This window comes from Paramormyrops kingsleyae, chromosome 17 (assembly GCF_048594095.1).
Source record: "Paramormyrops kingsleyae isolate MSU_618 chromosome 17, PKINGS_0.4, whole genome shotgun sequence".
Lineage (NCBI taxonomy): Eukaryota > Metazoa > Chordata > Actinopteri > Osteoglossiformes > Mormyridae > Paramormyrops > Paramormyrops kingsleyae.
This window is the reverse complement of record NC_132813.1, coordinates 11,452,812-11,480,074: the sequence shown is the minus strand read 5'-3', so window position 1 is coordinate 11,480,074 and position 27,263 is coordinate 11,452,812. Positions and strand designations below refer to the sequence as shown.

General features: G+C 39.5%; 1 protein-coding gene across 3 annotated transcripts; it reads right to left on the bottom strand.

Annotated features, from left to right (window-relative positions):
- Window positions 1–215: 215 nt before the first annotated feature.
- Window positions 216–23,492, bottom strand: eml2 (EMAP like 2). 3 transcript variants are annotated; one of them, XM_072701198.1, is made up of 23 exons: window positions 23,293–23,492; window positions 21,663–21,899; window positions 18,100–18,279; window positions 17,003–17,129; window positions 14,913–15,017; window positions 11,586–11,614; window positions 11,292–11,421; window positions 10,560–10,709; window positions 9,812–9,881; window positions 8,757–8,867; window positions 8,538–8,633; window positions 8,226–8,360; window positions 7,988–8,087; window positions 6,349–6,503; window positions 5,819–5,944; window positions 5,557–5,688; window positions 5,383–5,450; window positions 3,502–3,590; window positions 2,326–2,423; window positions 2,158–2,245; window positions 1,969–2,064; window positions 1,744–1,874; window positions 216–1,310 (listed from the first exon to the last, which is right to left on the bottom strand). In XM_072701198.1, the coding sequence occupies exons 2-23, from the start codon at window positions 21,736–21,738 to the stop codon at window positions 1,185–1,187; spliced, it is 2,418 nt and encodes an 805-aa protein (XP_072557299.1). In that variant the 5' UTR covers window positions 21,739–21,899; window positions 23,293–23,492; the 3' UTR covers window positions 216–1,184. The 3 variants fall into 3 exon arrangements, with proteins under 3 accessions (XP_072557299.1, XP_072557300.1, XP_072557301.1); XM_072701199.1 differs by lacking the exons at window positions 21,663–21,899; window positions 23,293–23,492 and adding an exon at window positions 18,894–20,928; XM_072701200.1 differs by lacking the exons at window positions 14,913–15,017; window positions 17,003–17,129; window positions 18,100–18,279; window positions 21,663–21,899; window positions 23,293–23,492 and adding an exon at window positions 13,907–14,053.
- Between the last annotated feature and the right edge of the window lie 3,771 nt (window positions 23,493–27,263).

The following is a 27,263-nucleotide window of genomic DNA, read 5'->3' as shown; positions in this document are numbered from 1 at the left end:
TTTACGAATGCTTTATAATGCATTATGTGTTTATAAGTTACTAAGAACATGGCCTTAAGTGTTACCGAAATTTGATATGGTACAGAAAGTCATATTAAAACCAATATTCACTAAGTGTGGTTGAACAGCATTGTGTTTTTTTCCCTAAAGAGACTGATTTAGGACTTCATGTACAAATTTATATATTTGTTGATAACCTGGTATGACAATGAATATACATGGTTCTTTTTATTTTATTGCATTTTTAATGCATGAACATTGAAATTAAACAGTTTATATATGTTTATTCAGGTAGAAAATCTAAGAAAAAAGGACCAAATCCTATACTTATGTTAAAAGATCAAGGATTACAGTTCTGTGCATCACATCAAGTTTAGATATTTAAATTTCAGGTCTACTTATACTGATTTTATATATACACACACCGTACCAGGCAAAAGTTTGGACACGCCAAGCCACCTACAAGGAAAAGTGATACTGTCACACCACATGACCAGGCCACCTGACCTAAACACGGTAGAGATGGTTTTGGAGGCATTTGACCATAGAAGCGGCCAATGAGAGCTCAACATATATGTGGGATCTCCTTCAGGATAGCTGGAAATGCATCCCAGGAGGCCACCTCATGGATCTGGTGTAGAGGAGACAGTAGCGTCAGCCAGTCCCTGGAGCAATTGAGGTTAGGGTCCTTGTTCAAGGGCCCCATGATGGGATCAACCCAGGGCTTTGAACCGCCGACATTCCAACCCACATACCGGCCCGATCCACCCACCAAATAATTTTTTAAATGCTTTTTTGGTCAGTGCATAATTCCACATGTTATTTTATAATTTTGATGTCTTCATAATTATTCTAAAATGTAGAGAATAGTACAAATAAACCTCTCTATGGGTAGGTGTGTCCAGTCCTTTGACCAGCACTGTATATATAGATATATGTATATATGTAGATATAGAATCACACACTTTTGAAATGACAGCAGAAGCTTCTTTATCTTTCCCAACAGCATTAACTATTCTTCTACGCATGCTTTTCCTTTTTTGCCACAGCCCCATCTAGTGGCTACTCAGCATAGTACAGTACAGTACACTCAGACAGCAGAATGAGGTTAAGAAACAGGTTTAGGCACAGCAGTACTGCCAGCTAGAGGAAAGAAGGCTTCAGTGAAATGCACCAAGTTCTCTTTAGCTGATCGCCCACTGCAGGATGCTTGTGTCTTTTCCGCCAGTAGAGATCAGCTGACTGTTGTCAAGTAGAAAGGCAACGTTGGTCACATGGCTGCTGTGTCCACCATAAGAATGGGCAGGTGCCTAAATTGATATCAATGGGAAATGTGTTACATATTGAACCAATTTACCTGATTTTTGGTTCGTTTACAGTCGTGCTGCAAGAGATGGGCTTTTAAAATCAGTACAATTCTTTGGCTGAAAACTTAAAAACATTCACCATAATATATCTAGAATTTGTATACAAGGATATAAAGATATACATACATACATACATACATACATATATAAACACAATATATAGTGAATAAACACATTATTATATAAACAGTATTTTTAAAGTAATTAGCATAAGTTGACATAAAAATACATCCTACATAATAACTACTGTATAACACCATGGGTACTTTCTAAAGTATAGAATTATGCTGTGTTACGCTGGAATTACTCTTAAAGTTTCAGTTAAACACAGAATGTTTTCCTAAAGAACAGGTAATACACAGAGAACTTTGCTTACACGTGGTTGTGAACAAGGGTAAGAGAACAAGTTGACTTTGCCGAAGTCATCGGCAGTCGCCAGGAGTTTGCTGTCAGGTGACCTGCACACAGCATTAATGTCAGTGCCATCTTCACCATCGTGCCAGATGCCTGCATCAAGACAAAAGCTCCATTAGAATAAGGACACATGCCTGGCACCTGAATGTGAATTGATTTGATCTAAAAGAACCAGATTTTGCCTTACCAAAGACAGTGAAGCCCAGAATACAGGTGGAGGTGGCCCAGTCCAGGTTCCGGAAAGCGTCTGCACTCGTCACATGTTTGCTACTTGCAGATTCCCCTGACAAATTCATTTAAAAAATAAAAAACTTTCATCAACTCATGCTTCAGTAAAAGTGAATTCTATGCAGACATTTTTGAAGAAGAAACTCACAGAATAAGATTTCATAATCGCCAGAGTTGGTGACAATGTGCTGGCTGTCACTGGACCAGTCCAAGTGGGTCACAAAGCTGGAATGACCCTGTTATTAAGCAGGGAGACTCGTTAGAAGTTTGTTGAGAGACGTGCTTTTGCTTCCGGAAGTAGGCAAAATATACTCACCGTACATTTCTTCAATCGTTTATACTTTCTTCCATTTTCTGTTACCGCATAGATGTAAATAAAGTTGTCGTGAGATCCCACTGCAAGGAAGTTCCCATCTATTTAAAAATAAACATTTTGAATTAGTGGAAATTTACTTAAATGTCATACTTGAGACACACACCAAGTAACCCCAAATTACGGTCATGTTTACTGAAATACAGTGACAAAATGTCACATTCGCTCTCTAAAGACTTGGTGTTCATTTCAGATGTGGTGCTAAAGACGTTAAAGTCAGTTTTATTTTTGCATTTATTATGAATAGAAATTTTCATGCAACTAAAATACAAAAGTAGACTACATTCAAAAAATGGCAGTTGTGTTGGTCACTAGCTACATTGTTAATGTTACAGGGCTGTAAAGGTACACGTGTGTGTCATGTACCATTTGGTACATCATTTTTGGTTTGTTACACACAATGAATGAAATACATTTATTGACACTGGGGGAACCTAAATTCGTAAATACCCCGAGATTATGCTAATAGTGGCTTTGAGTTGGTTACGACTAACTTTTGGTTACGGTCAGTCATAATGGGCAGTTTGGGAACATTTCGTTTCCCAATAAAAGTACACCAGCACCAAGATTGTCTGTCAGCTATCTTATATTGAACTAGATATGTTGCTGGATACACATCCCACTTGAGATGACATCCATCCATCCATCCATCCATCCATCCATCCAGTGAAGTAATTTAAAGTAATTCTACACAAGTGCATTTATAGTAACATGTAACATTAATATTGTAACCTCTAACAAATTTGTTTCACCTACAAAATGCAACTCAATGGTTGAGACTGAGAATGAGTATCTGTGAAATTTGAAAACCACACGCTTGTGCGTGTGATACATACAGCAAAAGCTGATACTTGTTCCTGCCTCCTTACGGAATAATACATTACATCTCTATTAGTATTTTTAATTATAACGGTAAGGCATGCAAGCATCAGGAAACCATGCTGAATTAAACAATGCGTTTTTCTGTCAGAACAATGCTAACATGCACTAAAGACATCACACTTTGGACATCACAATAATGAAATATATATTTTCCTTATACTGAAAATAATACAATGATTCCTCAGAGGTTTGAAATAAATACATAAATAAACAAATAAATAAAATATGGTGCACTACCTGGTGAATACTTGACAATGGAGATGATCTCATTGCCATCGGTGTGCATGGAAACGAGGTCACTAGTTTCAGTGTCGAGGACCAGCCACCTAAGTGGGTCAAAATAAACAGCAATTGGGTCAGAATGGACATTCAACATCTACAGCAGTCAGAATTGATCTCGTACGTAAAGGCTTACCATGCTAAAGTACCTGTGTTTTAGGCATTCATACCCATTGTTTACAAGTTGAAATCTTTCCGTAACATCTAATAGCTGCAGAATCACTGTCGACTCCTCACATTCTGCTAACTGCATTTTCAGCCTGTCATTATTGGGTCTAGATCCCAGCTACTAACACCAAGAACTTCGACACAAAACCAGCTTTTTCTTGCTATAGTGGCTCTCCTGAACTGATAGTACATACCCACTATGACAAAAGTATATTATCACAACTGCTTGTATTCAGCGCTGTACATTTAAGTTTTAATGCTGTGTCTCTTGCTGATTACGAGAAGATGTAATGCTATCTCTGTATTCCTATCTGTACTCCACTTGCCGTTTGTTGCACGTCAATGCAACCACCATGCAAAGCCAAATTCCTAAACGTGAACTTTATAAGGCCGATAAACCTCATTCTGATTCCAAAAAGGCACCAGACATCACAAGGAAGCATTAAGTGAATGTACATTTTCTTAATTACCAGAACAGCAGTAAAATGAACGAGATTCTTTAGACATTTCTTCAGCCGCTCTCATCGCATGTTCAATGCAAAGCAGCCAGATATATCTTAACCACACATCTAACCATCTGCAGTCATCACAAAGCGTGTCAGCAGACTAGCATTTTCAGTATATTACTCTATGAGGTCCTGACCACACGCTGACTCAAACGAGCTTACTCATCAGCATTTAAGTAGCAGTACATATGAGCAAAGTAATGCTTGTAATGCAGATGCTGCTACTTGGTTACCATTATTAAGGCTTTGTTAAGAACACATTACGACATTCCCATGGGGGCCCCAGAATTAGAGGCTATGCAGAGTGTTACTATACGAGTTATTAAACCAGCTTTCAATGTAATCTCCACTATGGTAAAAAAAAATAGCTCAGCAATGTAGTTACTTCCTAATAATGACTTGTGCAAGGCACAAAACCCCTTTGACGCTTCCAGCTGAATGTTCTTCTTTATTTCTTTATCATTTCCTATTTTAAATTTTCTGTTAGGCTTTGGTCTGCCATTTGGATTACCAGGAGGAATTCCAGTCTATGTCAGTGTCACCAACTTCAGTCAACTGGTTGGCATGAGACAAATAGTCTGTCAAGCTCGCAATCTTAATTTTAGTTTTACAATTGAATAATATAGATTTGCCGTAAGGCTTCTTGCATAAGCGGGAGTGTCATGTCAGACGTGTGAGAGTTGGCAGCCCTGCTATATCAACCTGCAAATTGACATGAAAATGTTGAAAAATATCCCAGCCTGGTTGTATTTTATGGTTCCTATACCAGTCACATAAAAGGAATAATAAGCAGATATGTATTGTGATTCTATACGGCGAGATAGTGGCGACTGATCAGAAGATATGAAATGGGCATAAGTATTGCATTTAATATTTAATACTTACATCATCCCCATCTATTTGGTTTATTGTGATAATTAATTTTATAATTCAGGAACAGCATTTTTCATTACATAAAATTACAACAAAATTTCAGTAACGCTTTACTTAAAGCAGTCACATATAATGCACTAAAGAAAGCCTCATAATGCATTATAATGCATTCATGAAATATTATAAATATGGCTATATTATGAAGGTGTCTATAGTGCATTATCATGACTGCTTTAAGTGTTACCAAATGTTATAAATCATTCAGCACTGAGCTTCTATATTCACGGTCTACCTTGCGGTCATGGTGCCCACTGCAACAACTTCACCGCTGGGGTGGAAACCCGCACACCGGGCAGCATCCTACAGGGTAATTGGAAAAGACACGAGGGACAAGACAGTAGTTGATTATGCGGCGTTATCAGGAAGTGAAACTGAATCTGAAGTTCACTATCAAACAGCTTTGCACCTCGATGTACTTGCTCCACAGGGGCCGGTGAGTAGTGGCATCCCAGACATGCACCAGTTTGTCCTGGCCACAGGTTACAAACCAGTTCTTGGTGGGATGAACATCCAGACCCCAGAGTTCATCAGTGTGCCCCTTTCCAGAGAGGGAGAGATTCAAATTTGATGTCAAAATCGAGTTTTGTGCGACAGTGTATGTAAAACATTATGGTTATATTTGATAATCATGTAATATTTAACATTGGTATAAAATGCTGCTCGTGTACCTGGACAATGGGACTGAGATCTCCAGCGAAAGAGCCCTGAAGGATGGCATTGCGGGTCGTCCCCACAAACAGCCCGTTTTGCTTCCCCTCCGCGAGGGAGCGAACTGGGCCAAACATCTCGGGTACCTGTAATTAATGAGACCAAAATGAAACTCCCTTAAAAATGAAAGCTCTCCCACAACCCAACGTAAGGCAAAATAAAGTTTGTGTTACGTAACCTCAATCACATGGTTCCAAAATATTAAGCACCCTTTCATAAACTGAGAATAATAGTATTTGGTAAAAATTACACTTCAGGGGAGATAACACCAGAAGTTTGAAATATAGCGCAATGAATAATTTAGCGATGCTACAGAAACAGATGTTCATACAACATTTTAGTTCCTTAAATGTTTAGGTTTCCTTAAAGATTAACAAAGAGCGCTGCCCAATACTGCCCATCGACCATGAGCGTCATGCTGCACAACCCCTTCAATAAAAGGACAGTGTTGTTTAATTGTTCAAAAGTTAACTATTTAATAGCTGCCTACCTCTACTTCATTCTGCTTGCGATAGTCATGATTCCACTGTACCACTCTTCGGTCCTTCCCACCGCCAGACACCAGAGTCCCATCTTTCAACAAGCACAGGGCGAAAATACCTCCCTCGTGGGCTCCTGACACCACCTGAGTAATCCGATAACCACCTGCCAATCAAATGCACACAAAAAAAAAATTAAATATCCTCAAAATGCCATAACAAATAAATATATGTCAGTGTTTCCCAATCCGGTCCCCGGGGACCCACAGCCGGTCCATGTTTTTGCTCCCTCCCAGCTCCCTGCCAGACAGTGCACAGTTGTGCACCCTCACAGCTCCCTACTGGGAGCGAAGACAGCACAAAAATGTGGACTGTCTGCGTGTCCTCAAGGACTGGATTGGGAAACATTGATACATAGAATTTAAGGTAACGCTTTACGTTAACTGCACCTGCATAATGCATTCATAGAACATTCATAAGCAGCATATAAGTGTACCTTAACATCCTAACATCCCTTAACAGCTTTAATATACATTAATAACAAACATTATATGATTACACGCATATAAATGTGTATAATCAGTGTGTCCATCTGTTCTGTGTTGCCCAAGATTAACTCCCGGAGACCCTATACAGGATACATGTTTGGAAGGCAGACAGGTCAGATTTCATGAATAATCCCCAGTCAGCATACAAGACTAATAAACAACATGCCAGGAATGAACAGGAACAGAGCACCGTGCACCATCTACTGGGCTGTTTGGCGCAGAACTGATTAAAAACTGAGACTACACTATGGATGACAGCAACAGTAATTTAAATAAAAAATTCTATTTTATGCGAGTGCAATCATTTATCTGTTCCAATCATTACTGAGAGTGATTTGTACAATAGAACTTGCAAACATGTTTATTATTCAGAGCATTAATATTCAGGGTCTGGTCTGTGCATCATTTTTGTGTTTAAAATAATCAATTACGGCAAGCCGAAAACAGCCCAGTTTGGCCAATTTTACTGTGTCTATTTAAGAGTTGCATTTGTTCAGTATGTTTTTGCATTTATGATTCATTATTGCTGGCAGTATTTTGATTCTCTGCCAGAGAGAAAATAAACATTTAAATTATGCAAGCCCTGTAAATGCTGCACTTTTACTTTCATCCATCCATCCTGCACGGCTGCTGACATAGTACAGGACAGCTGGGAGCCCGGACTCTATAGTAGAAAGCATAGGACACAAGGCAGGAAATGCCAGGACATCACAAGACACCCCCACACTTAGGGGAATTTAGAAACACCAATTCGTTTAAATACATGTTTTTGTGCCTTGAGAGGGAAACTGGTGTAAGGCTACAGTGTTTTCCTGATTATAAGGAAAAAACAAAAATATAGTCTAGGCTGACTTAATTCTTGCCTAGCACCACCCTGTATAATAGTAAACCCAGGATCAACTAATCTTCATCAGGGTCTTGCTTGGTTTTATGGACGCAGCTTGGATAGATCCAGAGGTAATACTCTGCTGCTTAGAAAATAACTGAATATTAATTTTTTTTTTTACTGCAAGGGGCTTGGACCAATTGGCACACTGTTCCAGTAGTTTAGACTGAGCAAATCCTGTATCACCAAAACAAGTATTAGCTTTTTCCCCCCAACCTTTTCCCCAGATGTAGATATTCCCGCTGGAGTCCCCAGTGATGACATCGCCGTTCTCCGCAAAGGTTAGGCACAGAACATACTTTGGCTTCTCATTTTTCTGTACAGAGAAAACAAAATTAAAATTTTCACAGTACCCAATCATGAACTTTTTCATTTGAAGAATGATGAACTGAATAGACATGACTATAAGTAGCTGTCTAATGATATCGCCCCTGTTCAGTGCATATAGGTTTACCTCAAATAGGCCCTGTCGTTTTGTAAGTGTCTTCCCTTCCATGGTCCAAAAATTGAGGTGGGATTTTCCACAAGTGACAATCATGTTTGCCTCAGTTGGGTGGAAGGCAGCAGCCAGGACGGAGTCATTGGAACACTGTTAAATTAAAAGGTGCTCAGATACCAAAAATAGCAAAGGAATGTGCAGATCTATATTTACCGTTCACACGTAAATGCACTGTGAGAAAAACTGTGTAAACTAGTTTACTGGTTCTATGCACCTTATTTTTCGTGCATTAAACACACTGTTAGAAGAAAGATCTGATTTAAGCACCTTCACATCTGCAAGTTGCTTCTCTTTCTGCCAGTCCCACACAGACAGGATGTGGTCGTTGGCATCGTCCACCGCACACAGATGGGCTCCACCATTCTAAGTTACAGGAGGAAGAGTATGCAACCAGCAATGGAATTTACTGCTGTCAGAAACCCGATACATTATGAAATGTGTGATTTATCTCTCATGATTTCATTCGTCTTAAAATTCTGGGCTTACCGACTTGCAGAAGGCCACACAAGTGACGGCTCGATCAAACACTCCAGCACCAATGATATGCAAGGTATTCAGGCTGACCGAGTCCCACACCCTGATATGTGGATGCAGTTGCTAGGCAAAAACAGACAGTACCAAGTTCAAATACAAGGGCTGGCAGAGTGATGTCATCATTGTAAGTCTTAACCCTAATTGCTACAGAGACTGGCCGACCCTGTTTTCTCAGTTGTATGTTACTTTGGATAAATGCAACTGCTAAACATAAACGTCATAACTTGCGAATTTCATTCTTATAAAATACGAGCTTTTGTTGCAAAAATAATAGGGCTGGGCAATATAAACGATATACCGACTGAAGTTATATAAAATATAAATAAGAAAATGACAAACTTCCGATAAATAATGTTGCTTGATAGCACGCATCAGCCAATCAGGTCACAGAAATGAGCGCAATTCTAACCAATCGCATGGGAGTCTTTGAACGGACAACCAATGTCCAACAAGCACACAGCGAGGTTGATGTTAGTGGAGCATTCCATATGCTGTGTTGCTAATTTACACGAGTCATGGGTGAGATTAGCACTCACTCAGAGGAAACTTCGGGTGTAGGCGAAAGTGACAGCTCAGTAGCTACAACATGTTCTTAAAAAGGAGATATTGTAGATAAACAAGGTAAAAAGACTATGATGGCGTGGAAGTACTTTGGCAATTTAATGTCCGACATATAACAGCGGCGCTGTGTATTAAACACTCTGCTGAAAACTTGTGTCAACTAAAATTGGAAATACTGGGTACTAATTGCACCACACAGAATATAAGCTACTCAGACACAGACCCATGGTCAGAATCAAACTGAAAATCCTTGATGTTTGCTGTAACCACAGGGCCACACTCATGCATGACATCAAATGTGCATTAATATATAAAAACTTGTTTTCTGTACCTTAACATTACATCACTGTCGAGTTTTGAATTTCCAGATTTTTTGAATTGCTCGAGTCTCTTGAACGCAGTCTTCTCAGCCTCCTAAGTACTTTTTTAAGGAAAAGAATAATTACCTTGCCGTCACTGGAAGTCCCAGCTACTTGTCCAGTTGCCAGGGTAACCATGTCTGGATGGACTCCCAAACTACAGAAGATTGTTACTTCAGTCAAAATGTGGCTGCACTACCAACAAAGCAACACGGTTTCCCAAATATCCCTTGAGAAGCAGCATTAAAATTGCTTGCAGTTTATGATTAATAATAATAATAATAATAATAATAATCTGATTAACTACAAATAATTAATAATAATCAGTGCAGTTTGCCCCTGAAGTTGCATGAGCTCTGCATCATAATCACTCGTCCTTGCTGTTGGACTCACTGATAGGTAGCATGGGGCTTTTGTGAGAAATTTTTGAAATTTTAGAAAAAGTTAGAGGAAAAATGAACAAGGACTGGTAAACAAAACAATTCACCTTCCCTAGTATGGAAATATTTTGGATTCCATAACGGTGATACTGAGTGAAAGCAATGATCTGTCAGCACGGCTTTGTTGGCACAAGTTGGGACAATTGGGAGAGCAATAAATTTTATTTATTGCTTTATCAATATTGCACATCTATCACAAAAAAAATAAAAAATAAATCACATTGAGATATTTGAAATTTTTCAAATATCGTGCAGTCCTAGCCCACACCTTTATTTACCTCCTGTAAAAGCAGGAAGTTTTGGAAAAGAAAAAACAATCTCGAATTCAGGGAAACAGGGGAAATTATTTCCAGCTCATTAAACAGTAAGATAAAGTGTAAGAAGGTTTTGTTTACCACTTGACGTCATCATTGTGACCCAGATAATGTCGCTGCTGCTGCTCTTCCACATTGTAGAGCACCACCACGGAGGCAGTGAAGTACACGATCTCGCCCGTGGGAAGCAGATACAGATTGCTGCGGCAGTCTCTGCCCCTGTACCCCAACCTAGGTTACTGAAGGTTAAGGAGCGCAATTAACCATAAGCAAAAGGCTGGCAGAAAGCTGCGTTACAGTAAATTGGACATTTTCTTGGCACCCCTTGTGTCTCATGGAGCAAGATGGGACAGGTGAAAGCAGGTTCCCCAGGGGAATGAAAAAAGTATCACTTTCATATTCTATTCTTCGTAAATCCCTGCGTCAATAGTTATCAAATTTAATGGTTCAACCAGTTTCTACTATTCAGTGGCCAATACAATCAATACAACTGATATTAAGGTTCCTCAAATTCATCTGCAGTAGGAGAAAATGTGTTCATGAAGGACCAGTAATGCTTTGCTTTCTACATTATAACTTCTCTCTCTTAACCTGGGATAATTAATGAGTTTGAGTTTTGAGTGATTAATTGAGAATGGAAATGGATGGAATTGTGGCGCGTATAATACAAGTCCATCCATCTATCCATCTTCTATGCCCACTTGTCCTACGCAGATGCAATGTTTTAAAACTGAACTCAGTCTTATAAACCATCATAACAGCATTTGTCAAAGTGCTCTGCTCCGCAAAGTAAATTGAGCAAGATGAGGATACACCCAGCCCAGCCTGAGCTTCTGCTCCGGCAGCTCCTGCTTCATGTCCAGAGTGTAGTTCTCCCTCAGCCCACTGGGTATATGCATGGTGATGGGCCTCCCACGGAGGAACATCTTCACATAGCCATCCTCTGAAAGACGAGAAGAGATAAAGGACCTTACGACACGTTTCCCATGTAAACTCTTATCTACTACACACATGATCCATTATCTGTTTTGTAGCATTTGCAGTGATGCTTATAGAAAAGTGAGAACAGCTTAACAAAACTGAAAAGCATGAAACAGAGACACTCACCGGCATTGAGGGTGCATTCTTTGGATTTGCTGAAAAACAGTACAAGGTAAATTAATTATATACAACTGAAATGCAATATCTGCTAAATGCAGTAAGTTAGCATACAGTTATTTTTTAACCAAGTGGAAGTAAGAGACATTAACAGACATGCACGGCTTCAAACATTTCTGGGCTTAGCACTAAAAATCAATAAGGCCAGTGGTGAGACCCAATGGAGTCAGTGTGAATCCATTAACAAATTATCAGGAGGAAAAATAAATAATTTCCCTGTTATTACATCTTGTACCATCTCTTCTTTTAGCTTTCTCTAGCATGATCAATGCAATGTCTAGCTATGGCACCATTCATCATTTATCTCTCATTAGTAACACTAATTATGTTTTTATATTATTATATATCTATTATAGAGTGTGAGAGAGAGGGAGAGAGTGAGTTACAGAGAAAGAGAGAGATAAATAATAGAATCTGACTTTCAATATTAAGTTGTTTAGCCATTTTCACAGTTCAGATAAAGAGGAACTTACAAAAATATAATTACTTAACTGTCCTAAGAATCTCACCTATTTACACATGTAAAGCAGTAATAATTTATTTACTAGCATATACATAATTGGATGAGAAAGAATTTGTAAATATTCTGCCATATTTCTATTCAACAGGAAAAACAGTATTGTATGGTTTCACTGCTAAACAGGCTGGAGCGTTTCTTTAACGCCCATAACGGCTGTTGTCAGCTACAGCCACGCCTTACAAACCTGTAGTGCGTCTAACTCCACCCAAAATGGCAGCCGAGAGACAGGAAGCCCACTAAACCATCCCTCAAATAGCCACCCCGCGCTAATGACAAACTATTCCCACTTCCTGGTACCAGGATGCTACAGTATTTGCTCCCATAAGAGAGCTATCATTCATATCAGCACCACCATGACTGCACAATCACATGTAGATAAGATTTATAAAAAAATATGACTTAACGCTAGCTGTGTTTCTGTCTTCTTCACTTATGGTAAGTATGTAATGGACACAGATATTTCTGACACAGAAACACAGCTAACTGTTGGCTTGTTTTAGGGAAGGGCCAACAAACATCTGGTAAGGATGGAGTTGGAACTCACAGTATTGCGGGGCCATTAATTAAAGATTGCCGTGGTGAAAAGTGAAACTGGGAGGAGGAGGAAAGGAAAAGGAAGGGAAAATAAAATTGCTCATTGAAAATAGCTTTAAGTCTTCAAATGTAAACAAAAACAATGGCCATTCACACACACACTGAATGTGCATCTCATCTGCTGATAGTCATTTTGTGTCCGAGTCATGCTCCTGACAATAAAACACCCAACCCAGCCCTCGAAGCAAAATCATAAAAAAATATAATAATTATCATTCCTGTTGTCTCACCATGCAATTTTAAGAGGCGTACATTGAAGACTGAGGGTGAAAATAATACTAACTAATAAAATACAATGCACAATGGATGGTAATTTAATCTATAAATGCACTCAGAGATTACAGAAGCCAGAGTTAATGTAACTTTACATATTGAACCTACACCCAGTATCACAATGAACAAAAATAAGTGTAATTGAAGGGGATATCATATAAAATGTGATTTTAAAGTCAAATGATTAAGGAAACAAATCAAACAGTTTTATCATTGCAGGAACATTCAGAGAAAGGAGTCAGCACTGAGATGGGCTGATTATTTCCTCATATATTTGCATGCATCCAATGGTGCTGGACAAATTTCATGGGATAACGGAACTGATGTAAATTTTAATGTTTCTTTATCCCTTTTGCAATGTTAGATAAGTTGCATTTCAATACAAAAGCATCAAACATTCCTCAATTTATTTTATTGCCTTCAAAAATATAATAAAATAAAAAGATATTCCATAAAGCAACAGACATGGTCCCAAAGGAACTTGCACTGGACCAATAAAAAGCCCTATTGGTGTTAAACAGCATGCATCTGTTTTTAATCATAAATCAAGTCTGAAAACAAGAAATGGACTGAATCACCAAACAGCCAGCAACACAACAAATTCTGCTCTCGGTGGAAAAACCTTAATGAATTCCTGGCTAAAAACCAAAGAAGTTATACAAATTGTCCCCCCCTAAGAGACATGTATTATGTTACCAAAATTAAAAAGGAGTTCTCCTTTTTCAGCTACTTCACAACTGATTTAAAAAGACGCCTGCAAATGCAAAACTTCTTTCCCCCCAGCTGCTCATTTGAAACTAGAATTAGAAAGTACTCAAGTTTGAGTAACAAAAATAGCTCCTTAATTGAAAAAAACAACACAAAGCAGTAATTAGAAGTTTACCTGGATGACCTCTTCATAGTGAGTACCACAATGTAACAAAACAGAGCTGAAAACGACGCATGCAGAGAACTTCCCTGTAGAGCTAATGCTAGTGCCTCAGCTCTGCTAGTTACATGGACATTTCAGCCAATGGCAAAGCACTTCCTGATTCTGCAACACAGCCCTACTTAACTCTGACCACACCCCAATGCCTAACAGTCCAAATATTTAATTTGCAGCTATACAGGAAGAGGTGGTGGCTGCACAGCGCCTTTACTTCCTATGAAGAACTTAATTACATTATAAGAACCAGGTTTTGATACTTTTTATGCGCCATCACTTAAATTAAATACAAAATGCAAATATAAGGAAATTACTTTGTGAAACTAACATACGCAGCACGGGAAGTAGTAGTAATGCATGTTTTACACATGTGGGGCCTGGAGGTAATTGAGCACAGTAATGCAGCTGTTATAAAAGGCTCTGCTCTAAAGCCTCTAGCCTACAGCTGTCAGAAAATCTATACAACGCAGTTAAATCAATATCCTGCATGTTACTCTCATTGGTGTGCTGCCAACACATAAAGCTCATGAACAGCAAAAAACAGCAAAAAAAAGAGTAAAGGTCTACTTAGGTTTATTAAATAATACTTACACTACTGTTTTGGTGTGTTCGATACTGTACCTTACTACTTACAGGATTTGGGATGTCAATTAACAGTATAGCAAATTCTAAAATATCACTAAAACAGATCTGGTGGACTTTTATTTCAACTGTAGAATCGGTCTATTTTAAACTAAACAATACACTCCATGCTCTTACATTAATTTGCCAGTCTAATGCTGGACTGACATGACTAAACCCACACTGTTTTCCCTATTAAATCCATTTCTCCGGAAAGATGGAGGAAGGGAACAAGCTACCGTCTGTCTGACCGTCGTATCTAGTCCATTTATCAGTGCGAACTTCAGTGAAAATCATTGGCCAGATATTGAGGAGGACTGCCATGCGTGGTTAGTGCAGTTACCTCTCTCTTTTACCGAAAGAACTGCTGGAGGAAGTTGTCCTGCTCCGGGAGTCAGAGGATAAATCTCTTCTACTGCTGGAAAGTCGTTCCGTGGAAATACTTTTTCTATATGGAAGTAAGAAATCATTAAAGAGAGATTAAAGCAAGTAGGACGACAGGAATAAAGATAAAAGATTACATTCATACTACAGAAGCAGTATTATCTGCTTTGAATAAAGAGGAAGACAGTTAACAAACTGGTAGCCAACATCAAAATCAATAATGCCTTTGTTAGCTCATTGTTCCCCAAGAAAGTAATGAAAGGTAGGACATACTTAAAAATATGTTGACTTTTCCACCCTCTACTGTGGAAATGGGTACACACACACACACACACACACATAGGTTTGTCATTATATCTTTGTGTGGACTCTCCATTCATTTCCATGGGGAAAACTCTAATCCCAACATGGCGACCTTAACCATAAGTAACCAAACAAAACACGAGACTTTTGGCATTTTTACGTTTTTGATTGCATCTACAAATCTTTGTCGGGACCTGAAAAATGGTCCCCACAACGTAAAAAATAACAGGTTTTATTACATTGTGGGGGCCATTTGGTCCCCAAAATGTAATATAAACCTAATCCACACACACAAACATACACACGCACACACACACATTGCACTGGCATAGCTGGGGACACCCCTAACCCCTACCCAGCGCTAACCTTAACCAAAAGCAATCAAACAAAATGCCAGACTTCTGGTATTTTTACTTTGCATTCACAGATTATTTTAAAACTGAGGTTTTCCAAATGGGGACCTGAAAAATGTCTTTCAGGTTTTACCATTTACATTTACATTTACATTTTGGTCCCTAAATGTGATCTACTGTATGCAACCCCCCCCCCCCCCCCAAACACGCATGCACGCGCACACACACACACACACACACACACACACACACAAAGGCTTTTTTCTGTTATGGCATAAGGTTACAGAGTTCAGATGGACTTTTCAATTACTGACTCATCAGTCAGACAGCTGCACTCTGTGGTCTGTAAATAAGAGGTAGTTACAATGAGCTGCTTGTTCTGTGGCACTGAGCTGAGAGAAACACCAGGGTCATTTTCCTCATTATCAATTCTGTTCTCAACTCTGACGGATCACTATAATCGATACGTCCTTATCTTTTTATATCCTTTTGTTTTTAATGTTAATTATTTAACCAAACACTTAAATTATCTGGAAGCCATTATAATGAAATCCAAATAAAATGCATTTTAACAAGATTTTACCCCAAGCAGAAATGCATATATTGTAGACATCTGGAAAATTTAGCTACTGTAGTTGCTTGATGCTAATTGCTCGTATGTCAAAAGTCTTAAGACTAAACTGATACATACCCCAGTAATGTCGGGGAGGAATCCTATTGTTCAATCTTGGCTCCTAAGGTTTTTTTTTATTAATTGTCCTTAAAAAGAATATATATATGAACAAAAGTAATATGTTTGTTTCCAGAGCCCAGCATATTTCCCAGATAAGGCCGGCTTGGGGGCACAGGGGGTATTTCTGAAGGATTACACCCCCAAGGCTAAAAATTTGGTTCCAGCTCCTGAAACTGTGTGTGTGAAATTTGCATGTTCCGCTTGTGTCTGCGTGGGTCCCTCCCGGCTGAAAGAACGTGCCCAGTACCTTGTGCACTGTACTCCTTAAGGTACCTTAACAGACTTAGGTATGTAAGGGCCACTATCACTCTGTACTGAATAAAAGGCAATGGAAGATGGGTGGATATGTCCTAGACTAGTGTTTCTCAACCCGGTCCTGACAGTCTAAGTTTTTTTGTACTCACTAACATGAGCTGGGAGGGAACAAAAACATGGACTGTCTGGCAGGGAGCTTGGAGGGAGCAAAAACATGGACTGCCTGGCAGGGAGCTTGGAGGGAGCAAAAAATGTGGGTCTGTGAGGAACAAGTTGAGGAACACTGTCCTAGACTTAGCTTTAGAGTAGCATCAGAATGCATTATATGATACAACAGTGCCACCTTCAGGCAAGGTTTGGTACACTCATTTCTGTAAATGGAGACTGTACATAAGCTAAACTTACCTTTTGATAGACAGGGAAACCTCCTTTTTTGGTGATGATGGTGAGGAAGGGTAGCCCCCCAACCTTTTCTGCTGTACATATCCATTGCTGAATGGCTTGGGAGGTAAGGCTTGTAAAAGTTGACGGACTGACATAACAGAGGGTACACATCAGTCCAGAATTTAGGTGACGGCTGTGTAAATGTTAATGTCAGCAGCATTGTCAGCCTTTCAAGTTCTACGTAAAGCCTTCTTGGTGGAGCTACTGGCTACTCACTAAATGCCCATCATCTCAAATTACTCTTTGAATCGCCCTCCTAGAGGAAGGCATCAGTGTCAATCTATCCAGCCTACAAAAAAGGCCAACAATTTAAACCAACTGTGGATTTTCAAGAATTAAGAAGATCGCTGATAAATCAGGTCCTGAGACAGGAATCAACCAGACATATTCTGTAACCACTAGACATAAATTATTACCTAAAGTACCAGCTTTAATCAACAAATGGCTCTAATCCTCCAGAAAGAGGCCATTTAGAGGTCATATAAGACCACATAGTAGGGTCTGGCTGGCAAGTATTAGTCAAGAGGAGATACATCGACCAGCATTTAAACTTATGTAAACTGCTCTGCCAATATTTGTCTTCCAAATTAGCAATAACATTTCCAGAAAAATTATACAATTACTGTACACAAACACGCAAAGCATGATTTAAAAAATCTCAATGGCCTGAGATTACAGGCAGTCCCCGGATAAAGAACGTCCGACATCCAGACAACTCGTACTTAGGAACAGACTGCCATAAAGACTATTATATTAAAAATTCTGGTTAAATAAAATGGCTCGTAATAACAAACATAATTGCTACATTGTGACGCTCATAAAAACATTACATGGCTTCAGTGGTTCGTCGGTTGGAGGTACAGTATAGTACTGTATGTACTTACTTGTATTACTCCTGTATTATTATTATTATTATTATTATGTATGTGTTGTTTTTTTTTTCCGACCTACCTACAAATCCGACTTAATAACAGGCTCAGGGTGCGGATCTCGCTGGTTACCTGGGGACTGCCTGTTTATGAACACTGCCACCCTTGGGCACCACAGCCGTTGCTCACCCTTGGTGGATGTTGCCTTCTTCTTGGTAACCTGCTCCTCGCAGCAGCACAGTCGACGCAGCGCATCTGCCAGCGCTGTCTTCAGCAGTTGGATTTCATCTTCCTGCAACTGGACACGTTGCTCCAAGTAGCACAGGCGGTCCTCCATGTCTACAACGCTGCTCGCTGACAGGTTGTCATCTAGGCCACAAAGTGACGTGAGGGATGTTTGCAAAACTCTGTACAAGACTTTCCCTTCCCTTTCTCCGTACAAATTTCCCTTTCTATAAAATAATATTGAGGTACTAGTGATACGGCGTTAACATGCTTAAGAAATCTTGTAGGTCCTTGTGTTCAACTGAACAGTACTGTATATAAGAGGCTTGAAGCAGATGAGCAAACTGACATTCAGAGAATATTAATATAAACATATTTTTATCATTAACAGTAACACAAATTGCTCACTTCTGCAAATTGCAGCTGGATTTACATTACGGTTGCATAAGACTGGACAATTGTTGCATGTAACCAAAATATAAGCAATCCTGACTATAAAAACAACAGAATATATATATATGCTCAAACGCAGTTACATTAACAATAGACAACTAGCAGCATTAGGGAAGAAGCAAAAATATGTTGGAGATAACAAGCACTATACATTAAGAGGTAGGTATTATTCAAATGTAGCAAACACTGAAATGCACACATGCCCTCTTTCTGTGCCGCGAAAGGGTGAAGGCAGCAGGTAGCCTTGAAACTTAAGAGAAGCTAATAAATTTTTCATTAGCACTCTGATCTATTACCTTCCCTACCTGCCATTCCACTTGTCACTCGACCATCACGCAATATGCTTCATGGATGCTCGCTGATGCCACATCGACTCTTTTCTAACAGCTTTCCCTCCTCGGTAACATGCTCTGTGTGGCTCTCTGCAATCCAGCACCCACCCTGCTGGCCGTATGATGCAGCATCCTGCTGCCTGCTGGCTCAGACCCAGGATGCAGCAAGAGTGGGAAAATACAACCCATTGATAATAAAGAAGCCACACATACCAACTAGTCATGTAGTCTCAAGTCTGGAATCTTTAACCGATTCTTGCGATGAAGATAAAAATATCTACACTGCAGTGGAGTTAGCTGGTGCTATAATCGGAATTGTAAACAGATGGATGTTTCACCAAAGGAATTATGTTACCTTGTTCAATGACACTACAGCAGAGGCCCTCCGGAGACCTTCAATTTTTTAAGCTCTATGCAACTTGCCGTCTCATATCCAATACTAGAAATTAAACTGCAGTGGTAATAAGATCTTGAGGTTCAGGGTTCATAATTTTATTTAGAAAGCTGTAGATTCTAAACTATTGTCCGGAGTAATTTCTATATTGTTGCTATGCTGGTTGTATCAAAGCATTTATTCCTCTTTGACCTTTTCACATTTCATTTTGCTACATGACGGCATAATGGTGTGTGCAACTGAGCGTTTTACTGTTGGCCAAAACAAAAAAGTACCATCCATCTTTTACCGAAGTGTTTCCCAATCTGGTCCTCAGTGACCCATAGCCGGTCCACGTTTTTGCTCCCCCCGAGTTCCCTGCAGTACAGTCCACATTTTTGCTCCTTAAGTAAACACATGGGCTGCCCAGGGGTCCCTGAGGATTGGATTGGGAAACACTGTTCTACCAATTTTATTTATAAATGAGATTAAAAAAAATAATTAATTGAAGAAATGCCCCCTTTGTTTTGACACACTTAAGATATAACTACAAAAAGGTATTCTCAGAAACTGATTAATCTGACCAGAAAGATAAGTTATGAAGTTCAGTATCAGACCTATTGAAATTGTACAAGGTGTAAACTAACATGCCTAAGATTTTATGCTCTTCTTGCAGATACTTGTATCCAAGGCAATGTACAAATCAGAGCGCAGGATCAGTTAATCCCAGGCGTGACAGGAGTTATGAGCCTTGCTGGAAAAAATTAAGAGACCGAAGCACAATATTTTGTTTCATTCATTACTCAATTTATGAGTGTGCGTCTGTGAATAATATATAGCCTGGTTCTTCTCCATTTCTCATTAATGAAGGGCTTCTTCCTTGCTTTATGGGACTTCAGTCCTGCTTCTAGGAACCTGATACAAACTGTCCTAGCAGTGCACTTAATGTTTCCCATTCCCTTTGAAGGTGTCATCCTTCACTTCATGAGAAACTGTCGGATAAGTTAACAGTCATCTCTGGCATTAGAAAGTTGCTTCCGCCCTCTACCTGGCTGGTTTCTGGTCCTTCCCAGTGTCTCCTGCTTCACCTTGTTCTTGTGTTCTGCTGTCTTAGAAAAGTTGAACCTGGAAGCATCCTGTTGCTCAGCTTAGCCTTCTGCCAGCAGAACCACGATAAAACCAGGATTTAAAAAGGCAGATTTGTTCAAAATATGTAGTGGTCTCTTGTTGTTTTCGACAGCTGTATATGTGTTTTTATAAAATCACAATTTACCTTTTTAACCTTTTTCATTTTTTGAGCATGAATACCACTGAACACCATCCTTTGAAACACCATTCCTACCCAGAGCAGCATCACGCTAAAAAAAATATTGGGTGACTTGTAAACATAAAAGGCAAAATTAAAGCAGCGACACACAAAGAAATCATCATGGACAACCTGCCGTACTCTGCAAGAGTTCAGAATCTATGGAGAAAACGTTTGCCTAGAACTAAATCCACCGCCTGAAAAAGTTAAAATTGTTCTTCATCAGAACCAATAAAGACTGCAGTTTCTTACAAAAGGACATCTATTAAACGCTGGCTGGAGAAGAATTACTTTTCTATTAATAAAAAAGAACCTCTAAAACCATTATCACATAAACATTATTTAAAAATCCAATTAAAATGTTCATTATAGAATACGGTAAAAAATCTAAGAATAGTATTTTTTTACAACTTCTGAAATTTCATTATTATCTTAATGATATATGTATGTTTTGTAATACAAGGTCTTTCAAATTCCCATAAATTTACTAATTCAAAGGGAAATTTCATGTAAATAAGTTATTAATACAAATAACTGAGGGGCAATCCGAGCCCGTTTGTTTCCATTCCAATGACATCACTCCTTCCAATGGCACCTATACTCTCACTTCAGAGCACACAGCAATTACTCAGTATAACAGAATTACAGTACTTAACTACCACCGATTATTTTAAAGTTTAATCATAGACTCATGTTTATTTCCTTCAACCTTGGCATCCAGAACAGGCAAACAGAAAATGGCCATTTACTAAACATATACAAGACAGGTGAAATGGCTCTGTTGAATACTGTACGACTACAAGCATATTCATAACGCAGGGTTACAAATATATTATTAACATCTCAAAACATCTTCATATACTTCCATCACGGAATTAAGAAAGATATTTTCATAATTGCAAATGCCGTAGTACGACTACCTAGCAAATGAACCAAATTTGCCTCAGTCACTGACGCTACATACTTAACGGACATGCATTACACTATTTACATGAAGAATCTAAACATGATCGCGTTTCATTTGACTGCTCGAGGGACTGAAATTGTATCGGGAAATACCTACCATTGCAGTACTGTAGAAGAAGAGAAGAGGTGTCATAAGCATTTCTGCAGGAGACAATCCTTTCAGACATTTTCATTTATTTATTTCTTATGCCTTCTGTCCTCGTTCTTTCGGTCCTTCCCTGCTTCCCTCCAAAATAAATTGTACTTAACATTAACCTTGCACAAGTATGCTGCTTCGTTTGCGGGTTACCGTTTCTGTCTTCCCGGTCCTCCTGTCCCCTCTGTTCCCCTGTTTCTATGGAAACAGCATCATCGTCATCATCATCACGTTTTGTGTCGGCGGCAATAAAATGGAAGTAGCTTGAAATCCATTACGATAAAAAGAAATCTAAATTAAAAAATGAAAATATAAATCATGAAAATAGATTTTAAAAAACGTCCCCTTTACATTAAAATGTTATAAAATCTAAGTTACAAACCCAAAGACATTTATTACACTGAGTGTACTGTCGTCTTCTCGGTAGTTCGAGATGTTCACCACGGCATGGTGATTGCTACCGAAAACTAATACGTATCGATAGACATCCTATCTACTTATGAACTGTAATGTCGAACTAGAGGAAAATGTGATCTTGTGCGACTACTGAGAGGTTTATTAAAGATTATTGAAGTGAGAATTATAAACAACCAGCATGAATAATACGAATTGTCTTCTCGAATTTCAAACTCTCTGAATTCATGATTTATGGCCTGCACTCTTGTACAGATATATAGGCACACAGTCACCTATTCTACATCCATTTTGAAATATTTTTCATCCCAGTTAGGCGTAATTCCGTCACCTTTGGACTAACTTAAGTTTAGTATCTTTCTGAAACCTGGTTAACTGCACCTGGTTCTAATTGTTATACATTTTTTCATTTCACAAAACTCAAACAGTTTCTTGTTTATCTGAGATAATCTGATCTTCTGTATCTAATTTGGGAAGTCTAGCTGTGACAGCAATACATTTTGCAGGGTTGTCAGCTCTCACACATCTGGCATGACACAGTTTCAGACTCACATTCACACAAGAAACCTTATGGCAAATCTATATTATTCCATTATAAACCTAAAATTACCTATACATCAAGAGCGTTGGGGTAGTTTGCAAACCCTAAACACTATATACAAGATAATAGAACTGTTACATATATGTAAATGAGCGTGCAGACTTGTCTCAAATTGAAAAGTCATGCCAACCAGCTGACCAAAGTTGGCAACCCTGAATTTTATGAGAACTGTGTTGTCGACTTAAGTTAATACAGGCACAACCTGAGTGATTTGCATTTGTAGGTGCTGTGATGCTTCTATGTATGGGCCTTTCTTCATAAAGGCATTAGGACCTACCCATCAAGTGGGTAGTATAGATTTTAAGTTTGTTGTAATTAATTTAAAAATAGTAACGAAGCCACAGTTTCATTTTATGATGCTACGATGTTTAACTCTTCTTGTTTATTTTATGTATTAATGTAAGATTTCACCATACAATGAACAGCTGGTCAAATAATTTTTATTATTAGTATTATTATTATTATCTGTAAAATAGATCATATATGCATGTAACCACAGGCTCGCTCAACCATAGTGTGCTAAAAAATGCTAATTGTCACACCCTGCCTGCCACACCTGTTTTTCCTTTGTCTTACCTCTTGTTCCTGCCCACCTGTTACTCAGTCCAGGTGCCTCTCATTTGGTCCCTCGTCTGTCTTGGATATAAGTGCTTCCCAGTCCTGCGTTCCCCAGTCTTGTCATTGATGTCATTCTTCCTGTTGTCTGCGCCATACCGTTTGCTAGTCTTCCTGGTTTAACCCCTTGTGGTGTCGTTCAGCTTCTCTGTTCCTGCCATGTTTTGCACCCCAATAAAGCCCCCTTTTGTTAGCTGTCCGCCTGTCCCCGAGTCGCTCCCTTCTGAAGCGTGGCACTACTTGGGACCGATTCCGTCTGCTGCCATCAAACACCACAATGCCTCATCCTGATGTGGTGCCCCCCCCCCCCCCCCCCCCAACATTAACATGTCAGGAATCATCTCATCTTGTACAGTGAAAGTCCAATGCTATCTTTTCATTATCTGCACATATAACATCAGCAATTTACTATTCCTCTTTTTAAATATTTATTCATTCACATAGTATCACAATTTTATTTTTTTCGATGGCATTTCATTTGTGACTGTGTACTATTTAAATTTGTTTTTATTTTTTAGCGCCTTGTCTGTTTGGCACTACATGTATGTTTGTCTGTGCACTAGGTTCTCGCTGCTCTGTGCTAGAATTTCTCCCTGGGATCTATAAAATGCATCTTAATCTTGAATAAGTAAAAATGTCAGTTCAACATCTTGCTAAGCTTCGGGGCATTTTGTGGCTTGGTGGATCTGGGGCTGTGCTTGTGATCAGACGGTAGTCCCATGGCTGTTAGATTGTAACCGTTGAGCCCTTGCTAAATCTCTCTGCAGTCACTATCTGACCTTGTGCTTTCATTTGTGTGTTGCTTTGGGTAAAGGCATCTGATAAATAAACCAATGTAAAGTAGAACAAGACTTGGCTCTGTGTCCCATGAATGTTGGGATCCTGGACCCAAAGTAGCAACAGCCGCAGGACTTATGCAAAGTGAGCCTTAGAATTTAATCTTCCAAAGACCTGAATAAGTGAATCAGCAAATGCCATTTCATCTGCAGTAAAGGGTTCATATTCTCATAGTCTTGCCATACATACTCAACATAATTTAATATTGCTTGAGCTCTACAGTCGCTGTATATCTTTTCACCTACTGTAAGTGGTGCTTTTTTGAATCACACCCATTAATGTTCAGTGATCTCACAAGTGTCTTTTTCACATGATCAGAGATGAAAGAACTTATCTGTCAATAACACAATCACTGGTTAATACATACAAGTGTTGTATAAAGACAAATTGTCAGATTCTGGTAAATGGTTTGCATAATATATTACAATGTCAGTGGAAAATCAGACAGTCCGCAATTTTGCTCCCTCCCAGCATCTAGCCAGTCAAGAACTCCAAACACCTGGCATGGGTGTATTGGGAGTGCTGGGAGATAACAAAAATATGGACTGCCTGGGATCCCCCGAGGACTGGGTTGGAAAACATTGGTCCGTATTATGATTTGTCCCGATCTTCAGGATATCAAAAGGATTTGCCCTGCTTTCAGATTTGTCAAGAAAGTGAGTGTCAAGCAGTTTTGGCTATTGAGGGAAGCAGTACTCGACCATCTTCTTAACAGCTTATTAAGAGAAAATGAAATGCCACTTTAAATATGTTTTACTTGTTATTAATTGGCCCAAAGAGATAGATTCTAAAGGAGAAGCTTGTTAGAACCTGTCTAGGGAACATATGAAGTTGCCCCAACGTCTTCCTCCCTCTCACTTCCAAGCTGGTAGAACAAGACGAAGTACCCAAAGTCCCATCTTAAATAATAAAAGGCGTTTTTATTTAATTAAAGAAAACAGGTTTTCAGGGGCGGCCAAAACTACATACCCAAAGAAAAACACACCCAAGTGTGATTCATTAATGGGTCATACCAAGCTGCATTCATTCTCTCTTCAGTCTCTCAATGGGATTATTATTGTTTCCTCTTTCTGAATAGGGTCTTTAGGCGCCTGGAACCTATCCCAGGTAGCACAGGTCAGAGAATAAGGTACAATCAGAACAGGGTGCTAGTCCGTCACATGATGCATACACATACAATGGCTATTTTTAAAAAATTTTTAGAGATGTCAGTTTTTGCAGAATATCTTTGGGCTGCAGAAGTAAAACAGAATAACCCACAAGAAATCAATGCAACTTGGGGAAAGCATGTAAACTCTACACACACGTATAAGAGACAGGATTAAATCACAGAACCTGGAGTGTGTGACCCACTGTGCAACCTGTGGGATTATCGCGCTCTTTATACTTATTTGCTCTATTCTTTTGCAGTGAATTCTTACACATGGCTCAAGAATCTGAAATAGTTTTCAACAGTTTAACGCCATAAAATACAATGTGAGGGAACCACAGCAAAAGCAATGATTCCAAAACACATAGACACATAGATAGAAACAAAAGCTGACATGACTCTATTGGATTAGATCACGGGAGCAGCTGGGAAAGTCACCCAATGCCAAACTGAACCTAGCCGGTATGTTCGCTGCTTTATTTGAGACTCGGTGCATCTGCCTCCCAAAATCCCAGATGATACATCTTCCTCCATACAGGGTCTGCCTGTTCCTCATATCTTTAAGAGCGCGGAACATTTACTTCATTTATTTGTTGACTCCCATGCTGGATAAAACTCAAACCAAAGCTATCCATAAACTCAGTTTAAACTCTGAGTACTGCTTACTAATTTAAGTAGAATCACTCCTGCATCAGACGTAAAAACTAGTTTGACAGGTCTGTTCCAATCGCCATCTGACGTCTTGATTGCAGCCATATATTATGATTATGATCTTTGTTGTCAAGGAGTTTCGTATTTTTTTTTTGTTTGTTTTACACCTTTGATTGGATGGCGGTCCATCACAAGAATGGTGATAGATTCCCCAGGTTAAGGACATCTGACCTATGGACGACTCGTACTCACAACTGCCATAAAGCCTATTATATTCAAAATTCTAGTTAAATGCAATGGTTCATAATAACCATGCACTACTTTGTGATGCACATGGAAACATTGTGCGGATTCAGTGCTTCATCGGCTCGAGGTACAGTGCAGTACCGTATGTAGTTACCTTTATTATAACTGTATTATTATGTACTGTGTAATTATTGATTTTTGTAGCTTTCCTCTGGCACTGCTTGGTGTAGGCAGCCCACAGAGTTGGTAGCTCCACTCCGTGCTTTGCAGTTGAGGGCAGTGCGGCTCCCGTACCAGGCAGTGATGCATCCAGTTAGAAGGCTCTCAATACTGCATCTGTAGAATGTCCTGAGGATGCAGGGGCTCAGGCCAAACCTCCTGCAGTAGTATAGGTGCTGTAGCGCCTTCTTCACTGCCGCAGTGGTGTGCACTGTCCATGTGAGGTCCTCTGTGATGTGCACATCGAGGAACTTAATGCTGCTGACCCTCCCCATGGTGTTCCCATTGCTGGAGATGGGGGTGTGTACTCCTCCCAGCTCCTTGGTCTTGGCGACATTGAGGACGTGGCAGTTCCCCTGGCACCAGTGTGTCAGCGCTTTGATCTCCTCTCTATGCATGATCTCATTGCTGCTAGAGATGGGATCCACCACCATCGTGTGGTCCACAAACTTTGTGTGAGTAAATGGTGTGTGAGTGTGCCCTGTGATGGGTGCGTGCCCCATACTGAGTTGTTCCTAACGGGGGCCCTGGACCCCCTGCCACCCTGGATAGGACACGTGGTTTCAGAAAACGGATGGATGGATGAATGGATGGATGAACAGACATGTGTTTGATTCCTTCTAGGACTTTGTGTGCCTGGGGGCCTCCGTGGGTTTCATCTGGGTACTCCAATGTTCCCCACAGTCTATAAACGTGAACTGGCGTCGTCTCTGACCTTGCTCTTTTAGTGTGTGATTGTATAAGTGAGTGTGTGCACTGTGATAGACATCCCAGCAAGCATGTCCCATGCGGAGTACCTTGAGTGCTTCCTGGCATGGATGTCAGTACT

What these genes read in the sequence shown, in the direction of transcription:
- eml2 (XM_072701198.1), bottom strand. Translation starts at nt 21,738, where the DNA reads ATGAAAATGTCTGAAAGGATTGTCTCCTGCAGAAATGCTTATGACACC. An exon ending in TCTTTCGGTAAAAGAGAGAG is followed by an intron (nt 11,615 to 14,912) that starts GTAACTGCACTA and finishes ACTGTTTTTCAG; the next exon opens with CAAATCCAAAGAATGCACCC. An exon ending in AGAATGCACCCTCAATGCCG is followed by an intron (nt 11,422 to 11,585) that starts GTGAGTGTCTCT and finishes CTCGTCTTTCAG; the next exon opens with AGGATGGCTATGTGAAGATG.